Below are 11,177 nucleotides of genomic sequence, written 5' to 3' on the forward strand. Positions count from 1 at the left end.
TCATTTTTTCAGTTTAGAAATCAGGTTTGGTTTCAACATTTTGCTAATTGCTGTGGCTGTGTTACTGTTACTGCCTATCAAAAATAGATATTGCCGACGCAGGAAATGCATAGAACTCTCAATTTATCACGCAAACATAATTTTTTCCCTTGCACATGACGGATATGTTTTGTTTCTCTCAGAAACACGGAAGGACAAAACTTATGAAATAAACAAGCCAGAAGAATAACAGTGTTAATGAAAGCGTAGTCTGTCCTTGGGAACGCATATATTTGCTGAATTACTGTTTTCCGTTTAAATTTACTTTATTCTACCATTTACAACTTTTACTTTGAAAGAGAGCGGGTGGTTGCCATATTTAAACTTGTGTTATTGTTGCTGACACTTGCAGCTACGTTCACTCACAGATTTGTTGGGGTGTGTTGGTGTGTATAACGTTATAGATGGATGAAACTGGTCAGAATATGGACATTGATCACAGACAGGTCTGTCTCAACCTGGAGAAAGCCACTCAAATCATCACTCAAGCATTACAGGTAACACACATTGTAGAATCCTGTGGAGACGTCCTCTGTTTTACCATCTCTGCAACCCACAGAGCATGCAAACACCAACATCAGCACAGCTATAACTTGCATGTCAAACTTATTAGGCTACCATAATAGGTAACATTTTGGCGGGGTGGTCCACAGATTTTGTGCAGCAACATGCATCCATCAAATGGACATCCACATCCCTCACATGTGAAAATCAGTGTCACAGCCTTTTTAACACTGTTAACTATTCATTTTACCTCATTATTCTACACTCAAATGTTAGATCATGCAAAAGGACAAAATAAAGATGACAGAAATGGCCCTCTTTGCTCAGTAAGTTGAGGCACTGTTGCAGTAGGCTAATAGCAGCCTCGTCTTCTTGGGTCTGACAAGTGTCGCTTACCTGATTGACACGAGGATTGACATTCCTCTTGGTAGATCCTCTCAAGCTTTGTAAGGTTCAATGGGGTGGTTGTGAGGTTCAGTCATGGCATTTTGAGCATGGCATGTTCAAATTAGAGTATACAGTGAGGAGAAAATGTATTTGATACCATGCTAAGTTGCCTAAAAAGAAGAATATAAAATCATCATTTGAAAATTGATCTTAATGTCTTAATTTAAAAAAAATAGTACTTTGTTATTACTTAGTGATTGAAGAATGTATCGTAAATAAATAAATGTTCTTCCTAAATGCTAAGGGGAAGGAAGTAATTGACCCCCAATGTAACGTATGGGAATTTAACCCATAGGGTTAACATAGCAGTTTTTTTTAATTAATTTTTTTTAAGGCCAGCTATTTCATGGATCCAGGATATTATGCATCCTGATAAAGTTCCCTTGGCCGTTGGAATTAAAATAGTCCCACATCATCACATACCTTTCACCATAGCTAGAGATTGGCATGGTGCTTTTTCCAGTAGGCCTATTATTAGCCTGTTTGATGCTCATTGAGCTCAATGCAAATCAAACAGGCTAATAGGTCTCTAATCTCTAGATATGGTGAAGGGTATGTGATGATGTGGGGCTATTTTAATTCAAAGGCCAAGGGAACTTTATCGGGATGCATAATATCCTGGATCCATGAAATAGCTGGCCTTTAAAAATAAAAATCTGCCTGCCCCTATGTTAACCCTATGTGTTAAATTCCCGTAGGGTTACATAGGGGGTCAAATACTTCCTTCCCCAAGCATTTAAGGAAAACATTTATTTATTTACGATACATTCTTCAATCACAAAGACAATTGGTGTCCTTGGCGGTTTGATTTTTACAAATTGTTTTAATTAAGGCATTAAGATCAATTGTCAAATGATGATTTTATATTTCTGTTTTAGCATGGTATCAAATATATGTACATGTGCTCCACACTGTGTGTATATATATATATATATATATATATATATATATATATATATATATATATATATATATATATATATATTGCAGACAAATAAAAAAAAATCCTGATTTCAGTGTGTCATTATTGTGTCCTGGGTATAGAATGATGGGGGAAAGATGCATTCAAACAAATGTAACATAAGGCTGCAACATTAGCCTGGCTAGTGCCTACCACTTAATCAAATCGTGCGCAAGGCAGCATGGGAATACCCAGGCTACTGCAGCATAGTAAAATGTAAAAATAAATGAAGAGGCCTGAATACCCTCTAATGCACTGAATGTGAACATGTCTATGTTTGGTGTGTCAGCATGAAGCAGGTAAGAACCAGGAACTGTGCTTGTTGGTTTTCCGCCTGGAGGAGAGGGAGGCAGAAATTGGGAGGAGCCTGACAGAACAGATGGAGTCAAACCGACAGCTGAAGCTGAAGATCGATGAGCTAAAGAAAGATCTGGAGGAAAAGGACAACTCTTTCACACAAGCAAATCAGGTGTGTGTGTGTGTGTGTGTGTGTGTGTGTGTGTGTGTGTGTGTGTGTTAGGAAAAAGAAAACTCACGCATGGTCTCATACAGGAAAGAGAGTTGGAAAAAGACAACTCACATAGGCCAATTAAGTGTGTGAGTGTAGATGAGGGCACATCCACACACACATAGTAACCCACCGGTGTGCATTTAATGCAATCATGACCTTTCAGTCATGGGTTTTTGTCTGTTACTTAGGAAGGATGCTTCAGTATAACAGATTTTTTGGGGAGTTATTTTCAAGAGAAGACTTGCTCACTGATACACTGTAATGGTCAGTTGAGTGTACTATGTATTACTATGTCATTTGTACTATGAATTGTCCATGCCATGGGAATGATTGATGTTGAGTGCTGAGAGCATGGCTTGGTAGCTGGCCGTGGTCCTGAGATGCCTTTAGAAGAATATTATGTGAGAGCAATGACTGCGGACACAATGTGACCCTATACTAGAGCTTCTTGTGAAATAGAGAAGGAATATTACGATATGTCATGTCGTGTGTGTGTGTGTGTGTGTGTGTGTGTGTGTGTGTGTGTGTGTGTGTGTGTGTGTGTGTGTGTGTGTGTGTGTGTGTGTGTGTGTGTGTGTGTGTGTGTGTGTGTGTGTGTGTGTGTGTGTGTCTGTGTCTGTGTCTGTGTCTGTGTCTGTGTCTGTGTCTGTGTCTGTGTCTGTGTCTGTGTCTGTGTGTGTGTGTGTGTGTGTCTGTGTGTGAGTACACAGACTGTGACTCTCCTGAAGAATAAACTGAGGGACCTGCATCAACAGCTCCAGATCCAACAGAGTAACCATAGGTATTTATTTACACATGCCAGCAGTCACTCTCACACACCTTCTCTCTATGACACTCTCTCTCTATCTCTCTGTCTATCTTTCTCTCTCTCTCTCACACACACACACACACACACACACTATGGAACCAATACTGTGTCATTTATACTAAGAATCACATACATCAAGTTTTTTTTTGCAGCTGGAGCTTTTTTTTTCATCCTGTACTTTTTTGCCACTATCTGCTTTTCGCTCAATAGTGGCCACAGCCTGTATTGCACCACTTAAATCTCATTCATTCATTTGACAACAAATTTCTGCTGTCTTCCTTGGCCATTTAACCTTTGAACTCTGCAACCTCTGACCCCTCAAGGGCATTTCAGGAACTGAACAAGTGGCTGCCGTGTGAGCAGAGCCAGCTCAAGATTGAGGTACAGACACATGTAAACATGCACACAAACGTACAGTAGTCACATAGTCAGAGCCTATTATTTTTCTAATGTTCAAGTTCTGCTGATTATCACATGCGTCTGACTCTCAGAATCATTTGATCTTGTCTGATTCTCAGAACACAATGGACACGTCTGGCCCTGAGAATCTGATGGATGTGTCGGACTCCCAGTGTCCGTTGGTGTCGTCTGACGCTCAGAGGTCACTGGAGGGTCCAGTGTCCAGGATTAAAGAAGAAGTCGATGGTGGATATGGAGAGTACAGTCAGTCTGGTAAGTAGTGTGCGCGCGCCACACACACACACACACACACACACACACACACACACACACCTCCATGACTCCATGATGTTTGATATCCATGGACTACCTAATGTACATACTGTACAGCTATGTACCAGCTGGCTACCGTTACAGATGATTCATACACACCAAAGAATACGTTCATGCTGTGCAGTAAGCCTTTTAAAATATCTGCCATAGCGGTAAATGTCACTCTTTAATTCCTCCACTAGAGAGAACTGACCACAGAACAGAAAGCATCATCTCTTCAGCAGCAGAATTTAGGCTTGAACTGATCCGGGTATAGTATATGAAGTCTCATTTTTGTGATATGAAATGTGGTAGCCTATTAAAAATGGCAACAAAAAATGCTGACTTGAACAGAACAATCTGACTTGTTAATACTACTACCAGATTCACATCCGTCATCAGACAAGAAAATGCGGGAATTCATGATTAAGAAATGGTAGAAGTAGTATTGTTACAAACTTTTGCCTGAACGTAATGTTTGAGTTGCCAGTGTTTTAATTTCTCTCTTGCTCATTGTGTTGAAGGAAGAAGAGAAACCAATCACGGTTCCAGCCCTCATCTCTGAAATGGACCTGTCTCTTACAGACCCCGAGTCTCTGGCCCGGTTGAGCGGCGTGTCACTGATGCCGAAGGACTGCTCAAAGACACAGAGAGGGTGTAATGTGGAGATGAATGACGGAGAACAGCCTGAGAACAGTAAGAGATCGTAGGAGCCATTAAATAAACACTGTCAAAAAATGCTACAGTAGCGTGATTTTAGACACTTTCATGTCATCATTTGCTTTATCCCACACTGAAAAAATGGAGTGGGGGCACTGTTTCTACCTGAACAGCTACTTCCTATGGCTGTTTTACAAGCAATAAGACCTGTTCAGAGTGCGGCAGAAGTGCTGTCCGTCCTGTTAAGAGTTTATGTGCCATCAAAATGATTTTGGAAGCATTATTTCAAAGTAAAAAAAACTCTTTAGGGGCTTAAAAGACAGAAATAAACAGTCAGTCACACTTTGTGTCTGTCCAGTGATACAAAAACATGTAGAGAGTAAAATGTATATTAAGAAATATGAAAAATACCTAAGTAGGCATTTGAATCTTAAATGTGACTGTTTCTTTTAAATCTACCATCAACAAAGAACAGACAAAGAAGTTCTTTGTACATGCCACACCATTTCCATATTACAAATTTGACAAACCGTCACAATCCTCAAGTTGCAGTAATTATTTAACCCATTCATGTTTAATTATACAGATTAGGTTAGATAACAGTTAGGTCCAATCAAGCAATTTATTAATTTTTGATTGGACGAGAGGCATTCTATGAGTCATCACGAGTGGCGTTACCCCAGCACAACGCCACTCAGGATGGCCATGGCCTTTTACCTACAGTACGGCCGAATTACAGCAGTGGCGATATCCTTTCCCAACCCCGATCCCACTCAGGTCATACTGCTTAATTACATCCTGCACTTTATCAATGAATTTACCAATATTGGTATTATTCCCTGTTCTAACGGCATGGTTGCCACCATACTGAAACCTGTCTGGATGACTGGATTTTAGAATATATTACATTATACATTACATTATACATAAAATAAATAAAATGAAGCAAAAGAAATTGGTTACATTTTCCCTGGGCCTGTGTTAATGGCCCCTCCACATTCTTCAGGTAATGTAACTAGCACATGGCGGGCAAGTTTACAGCGGTTTCAAAGTGTTAACACCACCGAAGAGGGGAGTATCACTCCAGATGGACAGGATGTACCGACCTTTGCAGATATTTGGAGGTATGTACGTAGTATTAGTTTTCTAGAGATAAAATTGCAACAGACACAAATTAAATTGCTTTAAAAATGTATATTAACTTCAGATGTTTATAGAGTGGTGGTTTCACACTAAGAGTAAAAGGATTAAACTCAGCAGGCATTGTGAAAGTGATGAGATAATGATATATTAATTATAAAGTAATTAATTGTATGTTAAATTAGAAATGCGATTTTTTTTAAGAAAAAAAGATAATGTTCACTGTTAGATTTGTGGTTCAATTTATTGTTGATATATTTGAAGTCCATAAAAAGCCATTAAAATAACGTTTTGATATTGCTAAATTCTTTTTGCGGTCACTAAATACAGTGCCCTCCAAAAGTATTGGAACACATTCTTAAAGTTGAATATAAAATCATCTTTTGGAAATTAATCTTAATGCATTCAATGAAAAAAAAAAAAGGAAATATTCAACCTTTAAGGACATAAATTTTCTTTGTGAATGAATAATGTATTGTAAATAAATAAATGTTTTCCTTAAAATATAGGGGTCATAAGTATTAGAACGCCCATGTTAAATTCCCATGGAGGATTTTTATTTTTATTTTTAAAAGGCCAGTTATTTCATGGATCCAGGACACTATTCACCCTGATAAAGTCCCCTTGGCCTTTGAAATTAAAATAACCCCACATCAACACTATACCCTTCACCATACCATTTCATTCTCATTGAGCTCAATGCAATTCAAACCAGCTACTAGGCTAACTGAAATAAAACCATGTCAATCTCTTAGTATGGTGAAGAGTATAGTGTTGATTTGGGGTTATTTTAATTCCAAAGGCCAAGGGGACTTTATCAGGGTGCATAGTGAAGATTGATGTCCTTAAAGGTTGAATATTTCCTCATTTTTTCATTTAAGGCATTAAGATCAATTTCCAACAGATGATTTTATAGTTAACTTTAAGCATGTTTTCCAATACTTTTGGAGGGCACTGTATAGTGTAAGTGTATGAGGTTAAGCGTGCACCTGCAGATTGGCTGAGGTCATCTGAGTTTTTAACTTTCAACTCAATGCATACTCTGTTGTGTATATCTTGTTTCAGAGAAATGGACAAAATAAAGGCTTCCATACACGATTTAAGGACAGGAGAAGAAACAGGTGCCCAATTCCATGGGGCATTTAATGAAATGATATATCAACAACCCTCCTGTACCAAGGACAAAATACCACTCGAGTTGGCGGTTAGTATCTCAGTAAATCAGTTATTGAATAAAATAACAATACAAAGAAACATCCATTCTTCAGCATAAAAAACATGGTGTTCTCAACTTTGCTGTCAGTAACACATTTAAGGTACATTTTGATGATAATGATTTATATTTCCCAGACATTTATTTTTTTAGTAGACACTCTTGTCCAAAGTGACTTACATATTTCAACAAGGTTTTACATTGTACCCCAAGCAACTTGGGGTTAAGTGCCTTGCTCAAGGGCACAACGGTGAAAGCAGGGAATTAAACCCACAAATTTTTACTGCATGCTATGTTGGCTCTGGAGCTCAGATCCGAATGATGGCTATTAAAGTCAGATATCAACAACCTTTGGTAGGCTGTACCTTTAAGCAAGGACAGTGCACTATTCCTAAACTCTATTTGTAAATAATACATATATCTATACATCCATGTGTAAATGTGTGTGCAATTCATAATCATGGTTAATCTTAATCAGGCACAAGTGAGGCGCATATACCGCAGTCTGGATGAACACCTACAGTGGAGTGTAGGGCCAGATGACAGGTATGTCATATTTCACCCTGAATTACTTTACACCCTGCTCTACGGTAGCATGGGCGCGGCCGAACTAGCTTGTTTTGGCCAAAGGTAGCCCAACTGGCTCAATTGAACAGTTCTCAAAAATGTGGTTAAAACTGCAGTGATGGGGGCGCTGTGGCGCAACAGGCTACAGCACTCATACCATGTATGGGTCCAGGTGCCCACAGGGACCGGCGGTCATATCCCGATCCTTCCCCATCTCTCTCCCACTCGATGCCTGTCTATCTTCACTGTCCTGTCTGAAAAAAGGCAAAAAGGGCAAAAAACTATACTTAAAATATACTTTTCAGTTTAATAAAATAGATCCAAAGTAATTCAGAAATACAGTTCACCTGCAGCCAGGCTAATTCAGAAAGCAGCATAACTTTTTTTAGAACTCAGACAAACAAAACAATACTTAAAAAATGGTAACCGATAAGTTAACTGAGAACTGAAAACTGAAATGTGATGTCAGTGTTATTATAAGGGTTACGTTTTAACTTAAAGGAAAGAGTACAGTAGGTGCTCATGGAAACCGAGTGCAAGAATTAAACTTCTTGTATGTGCAATAAATGGAAAAGTAATGAAAACTGTAGCGTACATAATTTTTTATTCTGTTCAGGTTTAGAACAAACCATAATGAAGAGGTGACTCTAGCCATCATTCAAGCAATAAAAGACTCTGGGGAGAATTGGGGACCCGACCGAGTTATGAGAAGTAAGTTTTAAGCTTATACACTAAACGCCTCCAAATGGCAATGACACATTGATCTGTCTGTCTTTGTTTAATTGGTTTGCCTTTTTGCCACAGGAGCCTGCGGTAAGTTTTTTGAACACTTAAAGGCTCAAAAGAAGATAGAGCTAGCTGGGACAACAGAGGAGATCAAGAGGAAGAAGATGTTAACAAGCAGACGTGATCGGGTATGTAAGGTCTTCATGCATTTATTACAAATAACAGATTTGTAAAAAAAAAAAAAAAAAAAGGTACACTACTCAAGATTTTCGCCTTAATATAATCATTACAAAGCCAATTTAATGGTAAACAAACTTGTAATAGGTGAATAGTTCAATTTAATTGAAAGTGAAACTCAGCTAGTAAGACATTGCCATGCAACACCTGCAACTGTCAAGTTCTGTGTGGAGAACAATTTATTTTGCTAGCAGAAGCCACAAAATAGTAGCCAAGTCATTGCTAAAGACACATTGTGTTAAGTTTATTTTCTCATTTTGGTAAGTAGCGTATAATAAGCAGGATATTGTATTGTCCGCTAGTAATTATCAGAAAATAAGTCCTTTCAGGATGAAGCATATTTACCAGCGGACAATACATTATCCCTTACTTAATCCTTCACCTCCACAACAAAAGCATTTTCATTGTGTACAGGGGAGAGAAGTCACAAGAAGTTTGCTCTTTACAAAAGCAGAGTAAAACATATCATGTGCAGTATATAAATATGTTGGGACTCTAGAGGGAGCTCTACAGTAGGCAAAATTCCTACCTGCATAGTGTACCTTTAATGCTTCACTTCTTTTTGTCTTGTAGCTTTTCAAAAAGCGTGTGCAGGTAGCTTGTGGCATCTTAAACCACGAAGACTACTGTTTCCTCCAAGGAGCCGACCCCAGCTTTATGTCTGATGAGGAAAGTGGAGCTGAAGACAGGGAGGTGTTAGTTGTGTTACCACCAAGATGGAGGGCCACTCGACTGACAAAGATCGTCCAGTGTTGCCAGCAGGTCCTGGACACCAACAGGCACCATGGGCGAAAGCCTGGGTCAACAAGACGTCGCATAACAGAAATGGGGCGATTCTCCTCCCGGGAGCCTCCCACGGCCTGTGATAAAATGATCTATGTTCAACTGGAGGGACAGGGAATGTAAATTGTACTGTATCTAAACATTTTATATATTTTGTAAATGCTTCTAAACATAACGAAAAGTATGCACCAAAGTGTAGCCTATTGCTCATTGATTTGCACAGTCCAAATTAAAGTACTCTTCTCTTTGATCAGTGTCCTGTTACTTACAGTACGTCAATCATTTCAACCAGTTGATGGCTTGCTCATGCTCCATTTGGGGTCATGGGATGGATTGAATGAGTTGCTCAAGATATAGGCCTCACTATTTCTAGTTTCTGGCCCAAACATATCGACTTTAATTGGAGTATGAGAGGGTACCTTCTCAACAGAACTGTATTTGATACTGTAGGCTCTGAGAAAAGCCGAGTGTATGTTGTTGTCGGTGTTGGCGCTGTTCAGATGTCAGATCAGATCTTTAACATGAATCAATAACACCAAACATCGCTGCATAAAAAGAGTAAAGACTAGTGCAGAAGTTACACCTTTATCTAAAAAGTACTACCTCCATTTTCAAGTCCAAAAAATCTCCAGTCCCCAGCTCTGCATCTCCTCCTCCACTGGCCCAGTCATCATCTCCAATCTCCATTAATCTCCAGACCCTCATCTCTCCATCTCCTCCTCCAGTGGTCCTGCCCTCACAGCTGGTAAGCAAGTTATTACTTCAAAGTGAAATGATCCTACACACTACCAACACACAAACTCGTTACAAAATAACTATGATTTTCTTCCCCCACATAAGGGTCAAACGCCCACTGGTGGCAGGTGGAGTGTGTTTGATTGTTTGCCTCATTGCTCCTTCCTCTGCAGGGCATTACCCTTCCACCATCTTGCCCTGTTGCTGCTGAGCCACATCCCTCGGTCAGCCCTCACCCTGTTGTTGCTCCTCCAGCCTCAGATCTCCAACTTCGGTCCCACCTGTCTCTGAGCACAGAAAAGCAAGCCAGGGAGAAGACACAAGACCCTGTCGGTGCCCCACCTACTGTCCGTGTGTGGCCTGTGCACAGGCAGCTTTCCCCAAAGCCGGCAGCTGCCTCATCCTCCTCCCAACTTGCCCCACCTCCCGCTGTCTTCACCCTCGTGTCCCCACTTGCATCTTTCTCTGGCCCTGTGGTTTTCACGCTCCCTCAGTGCTCGACTGCAGGTACTGTTCTTATTTCCTCTGCTCCTGCGACCCCAGGCCAGCCCTCACCTGCCTCAACAACACCTGTCTCCAAGGTCTGGAATTATAAGCAGAAACGAAGGGTGGTGGCAAATTCATGCCGCAAATGTGGACAGTTCCGTACAGCGGTAACTGGCCACAGTCAATTTAAGGGCACCGTATATTGTCCTAATACAGAGCTCTTGTCAAAAGAGGAATGGCTCAAACAAAAAAAGAAAGAATATTTCTAAATTCACAATTTTATGTTTTTGTGTTCTTAAGTATGTGTTTAATGCAAATAAATTTGTTTTTTTTTATTAGTTGTCTTATTCTTGTTTTATTGCTACACAGATTACATATTTGTTTAAGTAAATAGAGGAAATTATTGTACTATCCTCGAAAACAAACAATGCATTGTTAATCAATGCGCATAGTTTCTGACATGAACCTGTCTCAACTAACCTACAAAAACTCGTTTCGCACCTGGAGTATTTCTAGAAGCATCAGAGACCCAAATGGAAGTACAAAAGCACAGAAAAAGTGAGTTTTGCATAATATGGCGCCTTTAATACCAAGGTCAACCATAACATAATAATGTGTTAAGCACTGTAGCACTAACTGTAAGCAATGA

At 39.7% G+C, this 11,177-nt stretch overlaps 1 protein-coding gene across 2 annotated transcripts; it reads left to right on the plus strand.

Annotated features, from left to right (window-relative positions):
- Window positions 1-391: 391 nt before the first annotated feature.
- LOC134089579 (mitotic spindle assembly checkpoint protein MAD1-like) lies at window positions 392-10,862 on the plus strand. 2 transcript variants are annotated; one of them, XM_062544030.1, is made up of 13 exons: window positions 392-536; window positions 2,241-2,420; window positions 3,173-3,243; window positions 3,594-3,651; window positions 3,789-3,942; window positions 4,185-4,252; window positions 4,506-4,677; window positions 5,648-5,765; window positions 6,847-6,985; window positions 7,473-7,540; window positions 8,178-8,272; window positions 8,366-8,475; window positions 9,098-9,917. In XM_062544030.1, exons 1-13 carry the CDS (start codon window positions 444-446, stop codon window positions 9,428-9,430), a joined length of 1,659 nt encoding a protein of 552 aa, XP_062400014.1. In that variant the 5' UTR covers window positions 392-443; the 3' UTR covers window positions 9,431-9,917. The 2 variants fall into 2 exon arrangements, with proteins under 2 accessions (XP_062400014.1, XP_062400015.1); XM_062544031.1 differs by lacking the exons at window positions 5,648-5,765; window positions 6,847-6,985; window positions 7,473-7,540; ... (1 more) ...; window positions 8,366-8,475; window positions 9,098-9,917 and adding exons at window positions 9,940-10,052; window positions 10,216-10,862.
- Window positions 10,863-11,177: the final 315 nt, after the last annotated feature.

Source organism: Sardina pilchardus, chromosome 8 (assembly GCF_963854185.1).
Source record: "Sardina pilchardus chromosome 8, fSarPil1.1, whole genome shotgun sequence".
Classification (NCBI taxonomy): domain Eukaryota; kingdom Metazoa; phylum Chordata; class Actinopteri; order Clupeiformes; family Clupeidae; genus Sardina; species Sardina pilchardus.

Excerpts from the sequence above, each read along its gene's own strand:
- LOC134089579 (XM_062544030.1), top strand. The coding sequence starts at position 444 with ATGGATGAAACTGGTCAGAATATGGACATTGATCACAGACAGGTCTGT. Across the intron at positions 3,244-3,593 it reads ATCCAACAGAGTAACCATAG|GGCATTTCAGGAACTGAACA; the intron begins GTATTTATTTAC and ends TGACCCCTCAAG. Across the intron at positions 3,652-3,788 it reads AGAGCCAGCTCAAGATTGAG|AACACAATGGACACGTCTGG; the intron begins GTACAGACACAT and ends TCTGATTCTCAG.